Source organism: Nelumbo lutea, chromosome 3 (assembly GCF_056320005.1).
Source record: "Nelumbo lutea isolate HS-2025 chromosome 3, American lotus-T2T, whole genome shotgun sequence".
NCBI classification, from domain to species: Eukaryota; Viridiplantae; Streptophyta; class Magnoliopsida; order Proteales; family Nelumbonaceae; genus Nelumbo; species Nelumbo lutea.
In genome coordinates, this window is record NC_142686.1 from 33,432,655 (window position 1) to 33,452,972 (window position 20,318).

Genomic DNA, 20,318 nt, shown 5'->3' on the forward strand with positions numbered 1-20,318 from the left:
ATGCAAGGGCCCAAAGCCCATCAGTCTTGCAACACTGACAAAGCAAAGAGGAGATCCAGATCAGCCCATATTCACGCACATGGACTCAAATTTTCTTACTTAGATCTGCAATCAAATTTTCCTACATTAGACCTTGATGGCAAGGTCACTCTAAAGGAAGGGGAGATTGTCAAGACTGCTAGAACAGACCAACAGAAGGCAGTTAATCAGTTTTACAAGAGGAACAGAAGGCAGTTAATCAGTTTTACAAGAGGAGGCCACATCAGCACAACTAACCATCCACTTGTAACAACTGCCATCCACTTGTAACAACTGTAACAATCAAGATTTTAAAACTATAAGTAGTAGAGCAGAAAAGGAATAAGGGAATGACTCTTTCAGCATTAAACTCTCTCTCTCTCTCTCTCTCCTTCCAAGAATTCAGGAGGTTGGCCCCTTGAAGAGCCCTGAGTTAGGCAGGTTCCTAATAGGTTGACTTCTTTCCTACGTTGAGAGGTCTAAGACAAGGAGATCCTCTTTCCCTTTTCTTTTCACCCTGATTGTTGATGTGCTTGGGAGATTGATCCATAAAGCAGACTCGAGGAATTTGACAAGAGGGTGGAGAGTAGGAAGGGAGGAGGTTCCCTGAACACTTCTACAGTTTGCAAATGATACTATCCTATTTTGTGAAGAGGGACTTCAATTGGATCTAGAATCTAAAGTTGACAATACAACTCTTTGATCAGATATCTAACCTCAAGGTGAGCTTTGATAAGAGTTGTGTGGCAGAAGTGAACGTGAATGAAAGGGACCTAAGGAAATTTGCAAGTGAGCTAGGTTGTGCAATTTCGGACTAGCCCCTAACATACTTGGGCCTCCCTTTAGGAGATAACCTTAAGAGTGTTAGCTTTTGGACTCTGGTAGTGGAGAGGTTTGAAAAGAGGCTGGCGGCCTGGAAGAGAAATTATCTTTCTTTGGGTGGGAGAGTCACTCTCATTAGGTCTACCCTAGCTAACCTACCTGTCTACTATCTATCAGTGTTTAAAATCCCCTCAAAGGCTTCCAGTCTTTTGGAAAAATTAATAAGGAACTTTCTGTGGGAGCCTGGAGAGGAGAAGAGAGATCATAGGGTGAGTTGGGAGGTGGTCACTAGGTGTAAAAAACTAGGAGGTCTTGGGATTGGTAATTTCAAGAAAATGAATATGGCTCTGCTGGGGAAATGGTTGTGGAGGTTTTCATTGGAAAGGGATAAATTGTGGACTAAGATTGTGACTAGCATTCATGGGCTGGAAGACAATGGTTGGGATCCTGAAATCTAGGCAAGGGCCTCAGCTGCTTCTCCTTGGAAATCCATTCACAATCTGCTTCCAATTTTCTCCCCTTGGATCAAGTATGGTCTAAACTCTGGTAACCGAATAAAATTCTGGGAACAACTTTGGGTCGGGGATTCTCCTCTGAAGGACCAGTTTCCTTCCTTGTATGCTCTATCAGACTTAAAAAATGAACTTCGTTCTTGGTCCCTTCAACCTCCACTTCTGGCTTTGGGTGGAACCTAGGCCTGTGTAGGGCAATTAGGGATACAGACATGGATAGCTTGGTAACTTTGCTAGCCTCCCTTGAGATTGTCTTCCTAAACCCTACTAAGGAAGACACCAGATTTTGGACCCCTTCTAGCTCTGGTACCTTTTCTTGTGCTTCATTCTTTGAAACCTTAACTCAGCCTCCTATCTCCTTTGAGTTGTCCTTTCCGGTTAAGGAAATTTGGAGCAAGCCTATTCCTCCTCAGGTTGGTTTTTTTTGTTGGGAAATTTTCCTAGAAAGAATCAACACTTTAGACTTACTTCAGAGAAAGAAACCCAACTTTTGTCTACTTCCTAATAGATGTCCTCTTTGTAAAGTTGGCAGGGAATCTGGTTACCACCTCATGATATCTTGTAAGGCTGCTAAAACTGTATAAGAGTGGGTTTTCTCCTACTTTGGGTGTTCTTGGTATCCTCCGGAGACTATCCAAGGTTTGTTTTCTCCTTTTTTTAGTTGGCCTAAGAAGCGAGGGAAGACTATGTGGAGGTGTATTAGGGCAGCGGTATGCTGGTCATTGTGGGCAGAAAGAAACTCGCACATTTTTTCCAACAAGGAAAGTACATTGGAAGAATTGTTAGATTGAATCCTTTTAAGGGTTGTCCACTAGCTAAAATCTTTGGAGTTGTTTTCAGATTTCCATGTGGATGACTTGCTAAGAAACTGGAAAGAGATTGCTTCCATTGCTAGATGAAAGAGGACTCTTTGTCCGTTTTGGTCCCCTCCCCCCTCGAGCTTTATAAAGCTGAATTTTGATGGCAGTAGTGTAAGGAATCCAAGGTCCTCTGGGATTGGAGGAGTTTTCAGGAATGAGGAAGGGATTGTTATTGCTTTATTCTCTGGCCCTATTGGAGAAGGTGACTCTCTTAGGGCTGAGTTCCTTGTAGCGCTTGAAAGAATTCGAAAAGCAAAGGAATTAAGTATCAGCCGTTTGATCCTGGAAGGTGATTCGAAGGTGGTGGTTAGTTGGTTGAAAACAGAGGACAATGGTTTGTGGAACTTTAACAATGAAAAAAAAAACAGTTCTTATGGCTGGGTAGGGACATTGAGATTCAGTACAGCTGGGTGAAGAGGAGTGCCAACTCACTTGCGGATGGGTTGGCCAAGCAAGGAGTGAATAGGGAGTCTGTATTTTGGGCTAGTTTTTAATCTTTTCTCTTTGCACTCCCTTTGTTTTCTGTTTTTGGGGAGCTAAGATATTTTATCTCCCCTCTTGTATCCATATTCCCTCTTTTCTTTTAATTTAATGAAGCTGGTGTTATTGATCAAAAAAAAAATCACAAAATTCTAAGTCACCCTCAATATCCGCTTTTAGCCTCTCCACCTCAATTATTTTCTTCCTCTTTCTCTTTTTCTCCTCGGTCTTTCTTGAATACACCTTCACTTCTCCAAATCCTCTTTACTTTCAACCCTATCTTTATTTTTTGAGAAAAGTTAACCAAGATTCATTAATTAAAAAAAAAAAGGTACATGAGAAGATGTACAAAGCAAGGGAAGAACCCCTACAAACTACAAAAGAGGAAGCTTGTCGCTATATAGCTCCTCTAAGAATACTTTCAACCCCATCTTCTCCACCACCATTGGGGTCTTTTCTAATTTGTTGTCTCCTCCCTCTTCTAGTCCCCCAAGCTCTTCATTCTCCAAATTTGCCTCAGTATCTTCCTCAATCTTTTCTTGGTCCCTCTTTTTCTCTAATTTATCAATCTTATATCATTCTTCCTCCTTACACAAATTAATTACCATATCATTTCACCTTGCTCTCCTTTCCCTTTCCTCCTATTACCTCCTCTCTTGAGTCCTTAAATAGTAAAGGTTGGGTAGCTGACATATCTGTTACAGGCACAAGAAAGGCATTAGTATCCAAAACCGAACCAATAACCATACATGGAACAGGGGCATCTAGACATGGAGAAGCAACAAGACAACCCAAGGACTTTGGATACTTTCAATTATGTTCTATATGCAAAACTTCCCCCCTCATAGAGCTTTATTTTTTTATAAGCATTTCCCCCCTAGAGTTTTGTTGGGAAGGGACCTTACAAAGGGATCAATTCTGCCTTTAGGAGCAACATTAACTTGTGCACCCCTAAGTGGACAATCCTCAGAAACTTGTTCAACATTCCAATACACCCTGCATTCATTGAGAATTTGGTGATGGTTCATTTTCATTTAGAAGCACAACATTATCATCCACAATCTCCTACCCATCATCCTCATTTGGGCCTTCAAGAATTGGTTGTATCATTCTTTGTCCACTGTGCCCATTTCTGCTTCTAGAAAAAGGAGTTCAATATTAAAGATCTTAGCTTCTTGCAAATCCTCCCTCTCATTTAGGCCGATGCTGCCTATACTTGTCGTATCATCAGAGTCTGCATCACTGGTTTCAATGCCCGAGCACCATCCACCAGCCTGCTAAACCTTCTTTCCCTTTTCACTCTATCTTAGGTAGCATAGATTGCACCTATCGGGAGAATCCACCTCCAGTCTTCTCATTGGAACCCATTGCAATCAGCATCTTGCTTGTGACAATTCACTTCCACGGCCAAGCCAAGAGGAAGAACTTGAGGAAGACAAAGATAAATGGAATTTACCATCCATCAAAACCCTCCTCCTAGGCTCCTACTCATGTGCGACTTAAAGTCATCATGTGACTTGTCCTTAGTGGGCCTTACAACATTTGGCCTATTTCCACTAATTTCAATTACTACCTTTTGAAACCCTAACTCAATGGGACTATTTGTTCAATTCGGGTCATTCTTAACCTTTCCACCCTCCTTTATTTGTAGAGTAACATAACTACTTAAAATATCATGCGCTTTAGCTCAGTCCACCCAATCAACCGGACCTCAACCTGATCCTCCCGGTCTAGCCCCAATGTAAATGTTTAGCTTTTTGCCTCTCCCTCCTTTCCCACAAATCAAAGAAATTGACTCTGCTATTTCTTGCTTCAAAATGTGAAGTGGCACCGAATGACATACACATCACCCCATCTTCAATAGTGAAGTTTTTCGAATTAGAGAAATGACATCATTTAGATAGTGTTAGGCTGTTAGCACATCAACATCAGACTGAATAACCATTGTTGCATTCTCTTTGTTGTCAAGTATCTGTTAGGAACTACCATTCTTGTCTTTTTTCAAAGTGTATAGCTTCTGAGGAAGAAAAAACAATTGAGAGATAGCACCCTATTAACTGTCCTATTCAATGCCCATACTTGTAGTTGAATAATATTAGGTTATACAATGTTTATTCAACCTAGCCACAAGCACCCGTAATTCCCAGAAAGAAAAAGAAAAAAAAAAAAACACTAAATGCCAATGAATGACTTCATCAAACTAAACTTTGATGGGAGTAGTGCAGGTAACCCAGGTTCCTCTGCTATTGGAGGTGTTTTCAGAAATAGTGAAGGCAGAATTGTTGGTTTATTTTCAGGCCCAAATGGAGTAGGTGACTCCTTAAGGGCTGAGGTTATGGCTGGTATGGAGGGATTGCAAAGGCAAAGGACATGAACTTAATAAGTTGATTATAAAAGGTGATTCAAAGCTGGTAGTGGAATGTGGATTGGATGCAAAAGGAAGGAAATGGATTCTAGATTTTTAATAATGAAAATAAGAGTTTCAAGTGGCTGACACGAAATATGGACGTGAGATTTAACTGGGTCAAAAGAAATGCTAATGATTTTGCTGATGCACTAGCAAAACATGGGGTGGGGAGAAATCAATTGTTTTGGGCTCAATTGTAATTGTTAAGTTTCTTGAGTTAAGAAAGTTTACCTCTCCTCTTCTTGTATGTATTTTTTTTTTTAAATAATTAAATCTAATGAAATGCTGTAATTGATCGGAAAAGGGGAAAAAACATCAAACCAGAAAACCTTGACCGTTAATTCGTGTGAAGCTCTATACATTTTTTTTTTTTTGATAATTGTGCGAAGCTCTATACATTGCCAAAGCTTTTATCTAATATGCAAAAGATGCACGCTTACGGGCTCAAGCAAGTATGTCCATAATGCACAACACACTCAGCATCGACATGCGAAGCTCCAACTTCATCGACGCAACAGTTGCCATAAGTGGTATCCGCCATTACAAACAACCCAACGTCTCTGTAATCTCTGTTTCCTTCGGTATCCGATTCACTAAGCGACCGAAGCTCGTCTCTCAGGGCACTCACGACCTTCGTCGAATCCTTCAGAAGCTCGTCTGGGAACTGAAATACCATACAAGAGCTGTTTATTTAAGTATGGGAGAAAGGATTATCAACCCTACACTAGGGTTTTGTGAACCAAAAACTCGAGGAATAAAAACAAGAAGAAAATGAAGGTCACCTGCAACGCAACTCTAGTGAAGTTTCTGCTGTGGATGAATTTAGCTGTACGGGAAATTTCATAATTTGATGAAAAATCCATGGCACAAAAGTTTTGCTTCTTCCTGAAAAGTAGAAGAAAGAGCAGTTAGTTTATTAGCTGGATTTTCCCTCGTTACTCATCAGAAGGAGAGGTTGAAAACGTGAACCTTGGAGCAAGGTTTTGAAAACCAACCCGGAAACAGAACCGATCAGGGGACTGGCTTCCGGGTCTCCGGTTCAACCGTCCGGGTCCAATGATTCGATTCGTGACATCATAAATAATAAATAATAATATTTAAATAAAATACAGAAATTATAGGAAAAAATCATCATATGGAAAATTAAAACTATCTAAATATAAAAACAATAAAATAAAGAAAACATTCCAAAAATGCAGAAAAAAAAACAGTAAAATGCAAAAAAAAATATCTGAATCACCATATGCTTTCCTATTCTTAAATCAGATTTGTGACAACATGAATCATATGCCCAATAGAAGTTACAGCATTCTTATTTAAAGCCATTAGGTTTTTTCTATTGTTATTTGGAAATACAATAGCATTTTCTGTGCTTATTTTCTGCAAATAAATTATTGTGGCCTCAGTGTGTTGTATTGCATATGATCTTTCAAATAGCGTTATTTTGATTTAAAAATTATTGTAAAATAGCACTGTTTTGATTAAAAAAAAGGCATCACCATCGCCGGTAATGGTGGTGTGTCGGTGTTGAGCTTACAGAGAGGAAAAAACTATTGGTTGCCACTTTCCGTTGCAAATCCTTGCCGTTGCAAAAACAGTTGGCCACCGCTGATTAAGAAAAATATAAAAACAACCGACCGCCGCTTATAAGAAACATATAAAAAGTTAAAAACCTACTGGTGGCCCCTATAAATCCTTGCCGCTCAACCGTCTGTCATCGGTCACCGTGAATCGCCGTCGTGCAAATCGTCGAAGATGAGCACCTGAGCAGCTGACAATGAGAATGGGAAGGAAATAGGGAAGAACGAAAATACAAGCCCAATTACTTTAAGTTGGGACATGGGCGTAATTTTCTTTTTTGTTTTTTATGTTTTTTTAATTTCAAAAAAAAATTGTAACATACGAACCGCTGCCTGGGTCCAACAGTTTAGCGGTTCGACCACCAAGTCAGTGGTTCTCTGACCTTTTCAACTGTTTTCTAAGAATCCTGGGTTTTAGTTTAACCGGAACCCGAGACTTGGCTGATTCCTGGTTTCCAGTTTGACCGTCTGATCTGGTCTGGTTTTGAAAGCATTGCTTTGAAGGGACAAGGAGTTAGGGTAATTGAAGCCAAGCAGAATGCACCGCACCTTATCCCGACCCATAAAAAAATGCAGTCCAATCCAAGCCAGAAAAAATTAGAGCCAAGGTTTGGTTCAACAGTTCATCCAACATCAGATTGACATCACCTAGATTAAGGCCCGAATACCTGGCTGTTTTGGCACGAGTTTGGATCTCCTAACCACATTTACCCATACCTTATTATAGTTGTACATTGAGAACATCCCAAGATTTTAACCACATTTACCCATGCCTTATTATAGTTGTACATTGAGAACATCCCAAGATTTGCATGTTACCAATAGTATTCTTGAGGGTAGGATATCTGAATTCTATAATTTTGATGGTATCATTGAGGAAATACCTCTTTTTAGATATTTGACATTCAATGCCACATGACAACATATATAGATATTAGATGGCATTTGAATGTATTGTATATTATATGATAGTACATATGGGTGTCAAATGACATCAATAACACACGTGTGCCATGTAATAATACATATGATTTCCAAATGACACTTGAATGTATTTAAATGCATTATATGTTGTGTAGCGGTATATATATAAATAGTTAAATACTACATAATATATATAAATGTCACATGGCTTAAATACTACATAATATATAAAAATGCCACATGGCGTTTACATACATTATGACGATATATATAAACGGTACTCGGACATGTATAACATTTTATCGTGTCCAAACACCATGTGTTACTTTTTTATTTTAAAAAGTATGTTTTTGAAAAATAAAAATCATCCAAATGCATTTCACAGTAAAAGTGCAAGAGTGAAAGTATAATATGTGCTTTATACTTTCATATTATCAAAGTACAAAACATTGATTTTGCCCAAACAATACCTTGCTTAAGAAAAAATCAAGAAGCCTAATAAGTTATTTCCACTTTGTATGGTGGTATAAATATGACAAAAGTATCTTCATTTATATTTCTCAAAAGGAACATGTATTTTTTGTCATAATTAAGGTGAGAATAAAAGTTGAAAATTAATTTAAAAATAAGCTTTTGAGATGATAAAAGTGCATTGACTATCATGTAGAAATGAATATTTGTCATTTCACATAGTCTACTTTTTCATTGGTTTCAAGTTTCACATGATACAGTTAGCAATTACGTTAAGAATGTTAAAAATGTCATATGTGATGTCTCACTTTTTTTTTGTTTGTTCATGTTTTTACTTCATGGTGTAAATTATGGTAAATTAATTAAGGATAGTTTTTTTACTTCATGGTGTAAATTCATGTTTTTACTTCAATTTTTTTTTCAGAACTAATACCTTATTATTAAGGATAGTTTGGTAAATTAATTATCTATCTTAATTAATTATATCCCCTCCATCAACAACCCCCTTGTGCTTTGGTGGCCAAATGGAATATAAGGTATTATGTAAACCAAAGGGATGGTATATGTATATGACCAAAATCTGAGGCGAGATATAGGTAATTTACCATTTCCCTTAACTAGAATGCTTTCCTCTAGAAGACTAGAAATCTAGAATAGATGCTTGGAGTTGTTTAATCAGTACAAAATACAGATTCTGGTACACACAAGTTAACAAAATTGAATAGCCTTGACAGCATTTGTGCATTATTTCCTAAACAACTTGCACTTTCTATCTGAATCACTCGAGCAGCTGCAATTGCATATTTGAATCTGGAAGATGCAAAGGAACAAACTGAAAGAAGAGAACTAATTTCAAATGAAATGCTTTTCTCTCCCCAATCCTAGAACATACTTATGGAACTGAGTATGTTCCTTTTTAACAACACTAGTGGGGAATGATTTGTAGTGATTAGTGTTCTACTGGTACACAGTTTTAGATGATAGATATGTAGATATCCCAAAGAAAAATGGACAATTAACTCATGAACCCAAAACAAGATGTGTGAGTAGGACAAAACTATAATAGCCACCTTCTTTCTGAAACCCCTCCAATAATCCAATATAAATTGCACTGCAGAATTAACTGTTAGTTATGCCCAAAAACAGAAGAAAAAACCAAGGAATTAGGATATGAAGCCATGGGAAATGAATAATAATAGAAAAAGTACAGGAAAAGAAGGGACTTGCTACAAATGGAATTCAGAGAACACAAGGATCCATATGAAAGGTAGAATATTGGCACAATCTTTAAGTCCTTATTCTACACCATTTTTCCAAGGAGAAAGGAATTTGAATTCGAACCTTTTAATATTATCCACAAATCTGTCATAAGATCCTAAATACATTTTTGAACTGTCACTGGTTAGTATCTTCTTGAAGCCATGAAAGTGTGTATTGACAGCAAAGAGCGAAAGCTCTCTGCTTACCTACAGTACTACTAGCAAAACTCATCATGATAGTAAAAGTCCCCATCTTCATCATCAAAAATAGTGCTATAAAATACATATGGGTTTTCAATCATCTCTGTCAAGCTCAGGCGCCCATCTTTATCCATATCGGCCTGAAAAAATTAGAATAATGTATTAACTAAGAGCCTTTCTCCAACTATCAAAAAGCAGATCCACAAACATTTGGTTGCAACAATAGGATCAGAAGTTGACTGAATTTACCATGAAGTAATACAATGCATACAAAAACTTATAGTTCTTTTTAAGAGAATGCTACTACTCTGAATAAAAATTTCTGTCCATTTACCAAGATCGTCTATTACAATTTACATGTGATTGCTACATGCATATACGACACTTGGTCACATATATGATATGGCCATGATCAGCAGCATGAGGACAGTGGGTGCACAAACTGAGGTGCATTGGAGGCTGTGTATGCAAATGACCTTGTGAGCATAGACTACATGGACCAAGGATGTGTTGGTTATTTTATGAGATTTTAAAAACTCTTTTTCATTGGTTTTGACCTAGCTTTTACCTTTCGGTCTATCTTCTCTCTTTGTATACTTGTCTTTTGAGTTTTTCATTTCCTCCACAACTTTGTTGGCTCCTACAAATTTGCTAAAAAGCACTTTTCACACATTGGATAGTCACAAGCTGGTTAAGTTAATAAGTGGGGGCTTGTGTAGAGGGTTTGGGGGGTGCAAGAGGATAAGAGAAGTATGCATTGTGGGGGGTTGGGTCTGGGGTTTCTTTTCACACGTGCACACACAGAATTGAGCTAAGTTGAATTGAGGTTCATAGCGTGGCATGTGGTTTCCTTTTATTATATATGTTTTTGTTCTTTTTTAACTATTTCCTTGGTTTCCTTATTTTTCTAAATGGTTTTAATTTTGAAGGTTTTCTTTTAGAATATTCCTTTATAATGCTTTGGGCATAACCTGTGGATCATGCCACCTTGGTTTCCTTTTATTTTGGGCGTGATTTGTTTCCTTTTCTCGTTTTGGCTCTCTCTATAAAATAGAGAGAGAGAGAGAGAGCCAGCCTTTTGGAGGTGGGTTCTCTTTTATTTCTACCATTTCAAGTCTTCAAGTTTACTAGTCCTTATTTCAAGATGTGTGTTTCTATGTTGTAAGAGAGGTCTCTATACAGAGAGAGTCGAATGATTGTTGAATCTTGGGAGTAGAGCTTCTGAGTCCACTTTACACTAATATTGTTACCGATTGAGGAGAAATTTGCTTAAGGACAACACAATGCACACCATGGTGACAGTCTATTGTGATTGATACATTATCTTTGTTTCCATTATCTCTAGACAGGTATCTAGTTCTTTCTATTACTTATCTCGCAGCACCAAACAGGCCAGAGGTTCCATTTACACAATGGTATAATTTGTTTTATACATATTTTTTTCCAACAATTGTAAGCAGATCTTTATGGGTTACACTAATACTGATGTATGTCTAAGTTGGAACCCTTTTATGGGAAACATTGTAAACAGCAACAAAAGCTTTACTTTTAGGGTTGCTAAGGTTGTTTTTCTATTGACTTAACCTAGACTTGTTCTTGATGAACGAATGCATGAACCTACTAGAACTAGTTTCTGTGAATATTGGCATAACGATGATGATATTTGTAAGAATGCTATATATTCTCAATACCTGGGTGTGTTGGGGTAGATTAGGATGGTATCTAGGCTGGTGATCATTGTGATAAAATCTAGCATTGTGTCAGACAAAGAGAATATCCCTAATGTACTTTCTCTAATGGAAACTATAAAACTGTTGGTGTTGGATTTCAAGGACTTTTGAAATCAATTTGCAAAATAAACATACTCTATAAATAAATTGTTTGTATAGTGTCTTTCCCCGGTCCCATCATTGAAGAGAGTGTGGTATTGGGCTTAGATATTGAAGGGAAGAGGTCCTTCCTAATTCCCAGTGTTGAATATCAATGGTAGAAAGACTATATTGCAAATGTTCATTTAGACCCTTTTGTCTGATGGATGTATTTCAGTTTGGACCATTGGGTCCATGTTCTTAGAGTGGTAGACATGGGCGATTTTCTATAGCTTCCATTTATTAAATAAACTTTTGCACTTGATTTGTCTTCAAAACCGATAAAAAATACTTGATAAACCGTATTGACAACTAGGTGCTACATCAGCGGAACAGTGAATAAACGCTTAACCGTTGGGGGAGGCGTTAAAATGAAGCTTCCCCCAATGATTGGAACACACATAAACCAAGACCAACTTTTTTCAATTCCAATGTGTACAAATTGGCATGATGGGATAAATGCTGATTTGGCGATGACAACATACCAAACACCACCTTTATGTTAGATATAACGCCTGATTTGAGGCCCAATCACTTAGTATGATTTCTCCTTTGTGAGAGAAGTGAAATTGGCCTAGGTGGGTCCTGTGTTGGTCCAAATTGATGGATTGTGGGTCCCACGCCATACAAGACTTTTGCCTTTCACCCTTCTAATTAGATTAGAAGTTGCCTAATTTGACTAGTCAAGGGATAAAGGTTGAACGGGACTGTCTTGCCTTTTGTGAGACCTCCCTCATTGTATTAGGAAAGTTTCTTGGTGATAAAATAGGACTCTATGAGGTTAGAGAGATCGTCACACAAATACGATCACCAGAAAGTGCCCAAGAAAGCTCAAGGAAGATGGAGGTTTTGACAATGTCATATGGTGGCCAACTGAGTCAGCAATGAGTCACACTAAGCTTATCCAAACCACTAAATTGCCCATCGCAAAGGAATTTGCAGTAAATCAACAATATCCATGTGTTGAGGGCTAGAGAGCTTGCAACAAGTCACATCAAACTGAGTGCCAACAGAGGGATGAACACGTGCAAGAAAGTAGTCTTAAATTTCAAAATGCCAAACCACATAGACATAGGGTTTTGATGATTGGGAAGATCTGAGGGTGATGATTAAAGAGGTAACCGACTCCCATTACCCTTGGATAAAGAGGAGTAGGAGGCATTGAGGGCATAATCAAAACATCAGAGGAGGAACCGAAGGAAGGCCAAGATTGATCTAGATTGGAAACAAGGGTTGGCCAAACCAGAAATTGGCTCACCCAGTTCAAAATGTTTTCTCGAAGAAGGTGGTGGACGCAAAGGAAGACTTGTGCTATATGATGGAGGCTGATCAAAGTTTGATGACAGTGGCCCAGAGAGTTAAAGCAAATATTGAGTGTTAAAGGGCTATTTCCTCATTGACTTGCGTGCATCCTTAGCCCTAATACCTATCTAGAGCAACAAGGCTAAGTAAGGTGACACAAAACCCTCCAATCGATTATAGGCAAGTGATGGTCTAGGTGAGATCATCCCTCTCTTGCAGCAATGGGGAGTAAGATGACCTAGACAACCCTTGGCCTCAAATATAATGGGCAGAGGAGGTCAAACAACTGGAGGAAGCAGAGATTCAATGCCAGATGAGTATCTCAGCATGGGTAAAAAATAATATCCTAGACATTAGTTGATTTTTAGACATGTCCTTTGAGGCTGAGAGTGAGAGGTGATGGCAGTCTTCATGGCAATAAAAAAAAAAATCTAGAAGGGGTGAAGATGAGTCGAATACCTTATTAAGGAAAATATTGAGGTTAACCAGGGAACAACATTGTTTGGTACGGATGATGAATTGTAGCAATGATGATGGTAGCAGTGTCTGTTGTGAGCAGGTTGAGATCAAGCAATCGAAACAAGGGTGGTAGGGGGCTAGTGTGCCCAGGGGAGGATCTGCTTCAAGGGGAAAATGATGAAACTGTTATCTTGGAATCTAATGGCTTCAATAAGGGAGTTGGAGCTCCTAGAGAATAGGTGTTCAGTGAAATTTGTAATCAACAACCACAAGCCAAACATGATCTTAGTTTCTTTTTAATTTTTAAGAAGGGCTAATGTGTATTAATTGTATTTCCAAGAAAAAGAGGAGTAGATCCTGAATACAGTGAGTGGTTGTACAACTCAGAATGTAAACATTGTGATAGGCAGGCTGACATAAATATAGCTAATAATCCTGTCCAGAATGCCATGACTAAGCATATTGAAGTGCATCGTTTTATCAGGGAAATAGTGATTTCTGGTGAAGTTTTTCTGCCTTATGTCACTTCCAACATGCAGTTAGCAAACATTTTTACTGAAGGAGTAATGAAGAATAAGCTGGAAAATGACTTAAACAAGTTGGGTATGTTGAGATTTCAGTTTTCAGCCTGTTTACCACTTGTTGTTTGGTTATTTTCTTCATTTATACTGGAAAATTCCATTATTTGTGTTGCTCTATTTTTTTATTCTTTATTATTTTGTCTTTGTTTTGGGCTCTTTTGGGTTGTTTTTCTGTGCTTCCCAGTTTCAGGGTGGATTTAAGCCTTGGCTCCTATGGGGTTTGTTTGGGTTTCTTTTTGGGTGAGGCTGCTTCGGCATGCCTCTCTTTCTTAATAAGTAATACCTTAGCATTTTCAAAAATATAAATAGAATTGAAGGGGGCGGCAGATAAACATTTTGCACCCCTACTATTCTATCTTCAACCTCTTCTCTTCTCTTGATTCTGCTCTCTTATTGTTGCTGTTTTTGTATTTATTTTTTCAGTTTTAGAAATCAAGTATATGGACAAACTTATTATATGTATATAGATTCTTTCGTATCAATGAATAAAAGCATACTGTTACCAATAAAAAACACGATATTTGACTAACTGTAATACGGCTTTGCAAGTTGCAAATCCATTGGAATATAATGGATAATGTGAACAAGAAGCTCATACTTTTAAAACATGATTTCCATCCAATTCCATAAATTATTACCTGTGATATGATGTAATTTGCTTGTTGTTTTGCATAATAACGTTCTGGAGGATGGAGTTTTCCAATTATGGGTAGCAATTCACTTTCTGATATATATCTGGAAAAGGAATACCCAACTCAACCAATCAAAAATGTGACTTGGTACTTTCCATAATCAGTTGAAGAGGAAAGTTGCATAGATGAGTACCCATCACCATCCTGGTCAATCTGAGCAAACAACTTTTTGGCTGGGGACTCCATTGAATCAGAATGAAATGAGGAATTCCGACTTTCTTCATCATGGTTTCTTATCATATCAAACAAACCATGAAAAAATTCCTTAAAGTTAATCTTCCCATCTTTGTCAGAATCTCTCTCCCTATGAAGAATAGCCCGAATCTCTAGTTAGTTAATAGACAAAAGTTCTCCGACAAGGTTTCGCAAATATAATTTCATAATATTTGGAACTAGAATAAACTCTATAACATTTTCCAGACTTGCATGAAAACTAGGTCATACTTCTAAATTCTAACATTTTCAAAATGGAGGTGTAATATCTTCTGCTTTCTGTACACATTACGACATACAGATGTCACCTCCAGGCCATACAGACAACATCAAAATCTTTACATACAGGCTGCAGTCACATCGTGAAAAACAAACACTATATTCTGATAGAACTCCAATTAGGGTTATGATAGAACATGAGTTATTTTCATGTTGGATCCTATGTCCCAAGAGTTCATACTGTGAGAATAAGAAGAAATTCATTTTGTGGTTTTCTGATCAGAGAAGCATCATGGAGAAGTATGGGGAGTTAGGACTGGTAAAGTTCAGTTCATGTGAAGCTCTGGGAAACAAATGATATATCCTCATGCAATTATGAGTGCACAATGATGACAAATGCTTTCAGGGTTTTGATCATGGTTTTTAAAACCGACCCGGAGACCGAATCAGTCAGGGGTCTGGTTACCGGTTCGAACAGTTAACAGCCCAGGTCAGCGGTTTGCTGACCAAAATCAACGGTTTTTTGAGAAATCCCGGTTTTGGGGAAAAACAAAACCGGTCACCTGACCAGTTCCCATTTTTCCGGTCCGACCGTCCGGTCCGGTCCAGTTTTGATTATTATTAATTTCCTAAGTGTTCTGACATGTGTTGAGAGAAGAAGGGAAGAGACTGGAAGGAGAAGAAAATAGGGGTTGCAGCCAGAGAGAGAGAGAGATTGAACTAGCTCTCTCATAACTGCCACCTTCTTTTGTTTATTCCATAACATAATGTAAAATTACAGATCTTCCCATCTAAAGTACAATGATATAAAAAGAGAAAATTGCAACCAGGTCCTGCTGCCTAATAACTCCACACACACACACACACAAAAAAAAAAAAAAAAAAAAAAAACAACAACAACAACAATGTGCCCTGCCTGTGCACTTAGGCATACTTTTTAAGTCACTGGTAGGAACTCCTTATCACTTTGGGAGTACTTATCTCCACCTCCACTCCTCTTTATTCTAATGACATAAGTGCTATTAAGATCACTTCTGATCTTGTTTTTTCAGGAACAAGGAAAGCAAATCAAGGTGGATTAGCTTCATCCACAATTAGTTCCTTATGAGAATTATCACTCTCCCACATGTCTCCTCTTCTCTATAGTTGGAAGATATCTTTACCAAGTATTGGCTCAAGATAGACATGATTTTTTTCTTGTTGGAAAACTGATGCCGACTCTTCCACATCAGTTTGAGAGGGAGTGTCAAGAAGATGATGTTTCTAAGGAGTAATTTATCATATTAGTGTGGTCCCATTGTTTCATATCATGTATTCTTTTATTTTCTTCTTTATTTTTAATTTGTATATTTGCTACTAGGTTGTAAATATTTAACTCCATGTCAAGACGATATCTAGGTGATAAGGTGCTCATGGAGGGTCCCCTAGCTTAATCACCAAGATATTTTTTACACAGTGCTTTTGGATACTTTTATATTAATAACGGTTTGAGATTACAATAAATAAAAAAGACATTATTAAACTAAATTATTCAGCTTGTGAGTTAAACTGATAAGCAAGGAAGAACCCAAAATTTTGTCCCATCAATATCAATACATAATGATTATTATTATTATTTTTTTTATCAGCAACTGAAAAGTCACTCATTGATTTAAAAGAGATGGAGTACAAACAGGGCTAGGGACTTCCCCAGCCACCATTTTACAAAAACAATCCAAATTACAATTCTGCCCAGCAAAGATGCTCCCTATTAACCCCTTTGCCAAACAGTCTGCCGGTCCGTTTGTTGTTCTTCTAACTCATTTACATGGTTCCAACTTCTTTGGCAATTGTGTCTATCTCTCTTAATGACTGCTTATAACTCCAAGCTCCTGAAGCCTCTCACTTTAGACAAGAGATGACAAGTTTTGAGTCCCCTTATACTTCTAGCTGCTGAAACCCCAATTGCTTGGCTAGGCTCAGCCCTTGTAGTAATGCCCATACTTTCAGCTTTAACAGAATCTCCAATACCAATAGGACCTGTGTAAAAAGCCCTTATAACACCATTTACATCTCTGAAAACATCCCCAATTCCTGCTGACCCTAGGTTGCCTAGGGAACTTCCACCGAAATCTAGCTTCAGCCTATGACTAGCAGGTGGTTGCCACAGCATTATATCCTTCTCTTTTACTTTATAAGAATTTGTCACTTCTGACCATGTTCTTAACACATCATCCACTGAGAAATATTTTAAAGTGTCCAAAGTTTTTACCCAAGGCACTACCTTAATTTTTATATTCTCTGCTATCTCCTCTATTGAATTGCTTTTCTCTTTAAATATTCTTTCATTCATCTCCTCCCAAATCACCCATGGCAATGCTGCTCTTGCTGCCCACATTATTCTGCCTCCTTTTTTCGGTTGTCTCATGAAGTTTGGATTGAACAAGCTTGCCACACTTTGAAGCATGTCCCACCTGAAGCTGAAGAGAGAGCACACCTTCATCCAAACATAGTTCACAAAGGGACAAGAGATTAATAAATGGGATATAGTCTCTGCTTTCTTCGCAAAGCAGGCACATATGAGGAGAAAGGAACTGATTAGGAATTTAGGCCTTCTTTGGAGCACAGCATAAGTATTGATCATGCTAAGGGACCTTCCCAACAGAAGGCTTGAACTTTGGGTGGTACACGTATGCACCAAATTTCTTTCATCAGAAAGTGCCCCGCTTAGATCATCTAAGTGGATCAGTGAGCTGAAAAAAGAAGCACAAGAGAAAAGACCATTGGGAAAGGCTGACCAAATTCTACTGTCAACAAATTGACTATCCAAGAAAACATTACCCAATTTGTCCATAAGGTCAACTAGAGAAGTGCACTCAATTTCCCTAAGACCTCTTCTAAAACTAAAATCCTAATACTGACTTTTTTTTAATTTGACGAGAATTCATTAAATGAATACAAAGGAGGAAGCTTGTCGCTATACAAATGCTCCAAATACACATCACATTTGGCTAAACCATCCACAGTATGATTGTGTTCCCTAGGAATCCAAACTAATTTTGCATCTAAACAGTCCAAAGAATCCCTAGCCTCTGCCAAATAGTGACTCAATCTCCAAGGTCCCCCCTCTTTGTCTCTTAACCATTTTATAGTATTTGCTGAATCACTTGTGTAGTCTTGATCACCGAGAAACTTCAGGTTCGAAGAGAAGAGAAAGTGAAGAAGAAAGAGGAGAAAGAGTGATGAGAGAGCTGTAGAACACAGGTTTTGAGTAGAAGAACAGAATCTCAACATTCTGCCGCTGCCACTTCAATTTAATATTTATATGTTATGCTAGTTACATGAAAGGACACATCTGCCCTTGGTGTTTACATCATAACACATAACAATATAAAACTGAAAAAGTAAATAACAGAATAATAAATTGACCATCATCTATGACTAGATACATTCTACCCTACGGATAGAGTGGGACCACAGCTGTGGGATCCACATCAATGTTCTCTACACTCCCCCTCAAGTTGGGAGTAAATGTTCATCATTCCCAACTTGGATAGATCCGCTTCTAGCTTCTTTCTTGATACGGCTTTAGTGAGAATGTTTGCTAGTTGCATACTGGATGTGATGTAAGGGAGGCATACTTCTTGAGATGAGACCCTCTCTCGTACAAAATGGCGGTCAACTTCAATGTGTTTGGTTCTGTCATGCTGCACTGGATTATGTGTTATATTAATGGCTGCTTGATTATCACAATACAACATCAGGGGCTTCTCATACTCAATACCCAACTCCTCAAGTAGAGATCTTAGCCATAAGATTTCAGCCACTCTGTTGGCCATGGACCTGTATTCTGCTTCAGCACTTGACCGAGAGACAACACTTTGTTTCTTACTTCTCCAGGAGACAAGGTTTCCTCCCACAAGGGCACAATATCCCGAGGTAGACCTTCTGTCATCAACATTCCCAGCCCAATCAGCATCCGTATAGACCTCCACCTTCATGTGGTTGTTGTTCTTGAATAGTATACCCCTACCCGGGCATCTCTTCAAGTAGGCTAAGATTCTTTCTGCCACAAGAAGGTGTGTGGTTCTAGGAGAATGCATGTACTGGCTGATAACACCAATAGCATAAGTAATATCTGGCCGAGTGAGGCAGAGATATAGGAGCTTTCCTACCAATTGCTGGAACATAACTTTGTCTTCAAGAAGCTCCCCACTCTCTGCACTAATCCTGTGGTTCTGTTCAATTGGTGTATCTGCAGGCTTGACACCTAACTTTCCAGTTTCTGCCAACAGATCTAGGACATATTTCCTCTAAGAGATAAAGATCCCCTGTTTGGATCTAGCAACCTCAATACCCAAAAAATACCGGAGTACACCAAGGTCTTTCACCTCAAATTCTTGATGAAGGAGCTGTTTAAGGGACTCAATCTCGTGGCTATCATTCCCTGTGACCACAATATCATCAACATATACTGCCAACAGTGTCAAAGAGGACTCCACCCTCTTGATGAATAGGGTATGATCTGACTGGGCCTGTACATATCCAAACTTCACAAGTGCTAGTCTGAATCTATCGAACCAAGCCCTAGGTGACTATTTCAAACCATACAAAGCCTTGTTGAGCCGGCAGACCTCTTACCTACTTTTGCATCATAGAATCCAGGAGGCAAACGTATGTAAACTTCTTCCTGTAGATCTCCATTCAGAAAGGCATTTTTCACATCCATTTGGTATAAAGGCCAGGTGTGACTTGCTGCAAGGGACAAGAGAACTCGAATAGTAGTCATCTTGGCTACTGGTGCAAATGTCTCCAAGTAATCTATGCCATAAGTCTGTGTAAACCCTCTTGCAACTAACCGAGCTTTGTACCTCTCAATAGATCCATCTGCATTATGCTTCACCGTAAATACCCATCTGCATCCAATTGGTTTCTTTCCTTTTGGAAAATCAACTACCTCCCGGGTGTTGTTTTTCAACAGAGCATCAATCTCAACTTGCATTGCATCTTTCCATTCAGGGACGGATAGGGCTTCTTACACTGTTCTTGGAATAGGGACATTGGAAATGGAGCTAAGGTAGGACCTGTAGGTAGGAGATAGATGATCATAGGATAAAAAATGGGAAATACAGTGGGCTGTAGATGTGGTACAATGTCGTTTCCCTTTACGGTCTGCAATTGGAAGGTCAAGATCATCTGTAGGAGGTGAAATGGCAACAATAGGGGAAGTCCCTGTGGTCCCTGGGACTGTAGTACCTGGACCTGGAGCTGCAAATGAAATTGGAGCTGGCCTGGACTGTTGATGATCAGGATCAACCTGCCTGTACAGCCTGTGATAAACCCTCAACTCCTAATCCCTCTGACCACCCTCACCATTGCAGCTCTCCCTCAACTTTTGATCCCTCTGACCACCCTTACCATTGCAGCTCTCATCACCCAATGGAATAGGTAAAGGAACTGCCCCACTCTCC

At 38.6% G+C, this 20,318-nt stretch overlaps 2 protein-coding genes across 2 annotated transcripts in view; both read right to left on the minus strand.

Moving 5' to 3' along the window:
- LOC148864115 (diphthamide synthesis DPH2 family protein) overlaps positions 1 to 6,895 on the minus strand; it is a 75,785-nt gene extending 68,890 nt beyond the window's left edge. The window contains exons 1-3 of the mRNA XM_088981056.1: positions 6,777 to 6,895; positions 5,882 to 5,984; positions 5,540 to 5,763 (exon numbers count right to left, since the gene is read on the minus strand). Coding sequence (XP_088837182.1) covers positions 5,540 to 5,763; positions 5,882 to 5,962 — 305 coding nt within the window. The 5' untranslated portion in view covers positions 5,963 to 5,984; positions 6,777 to 6,895. The remainder of the gene's footprint in view (positions 1 to 5,539; positions 5,764 to 5,881; positions 5,985 to 6,776) is intronic.
- Positions 6,896 to 9,382: 2,487 nt separating this feature from the next.
- The window catches only part of LOC148864116 (uncharacterized), a 29,360-nt gene continuing 18,424 nt past the window's right edge, over positions 9,383 to 20,318 (minus strand). Inside the window, exons 3-5 of the mRNA XM_088975789.1 lie at positions 14,570 to 14,740; positions 14,383 to 14,479; positions 9,383 to 9,674 (exon numbers count right to left, since the gene is read on the minus strand). Coding sequence (XP_088831915.1) covers positions 9,552 to 9,674; positions 14,383 to 14,479; positions 14,570 to 14,740 — 391 coding nt within the window. The 3' untranslated portion in view covers positions 9,383 to 9,551. The remainder of the gene's footprint in view (positions 9,675 to 14,382; positions 14,480 to 14,569; positions 14,741 to 20,318) is intronic.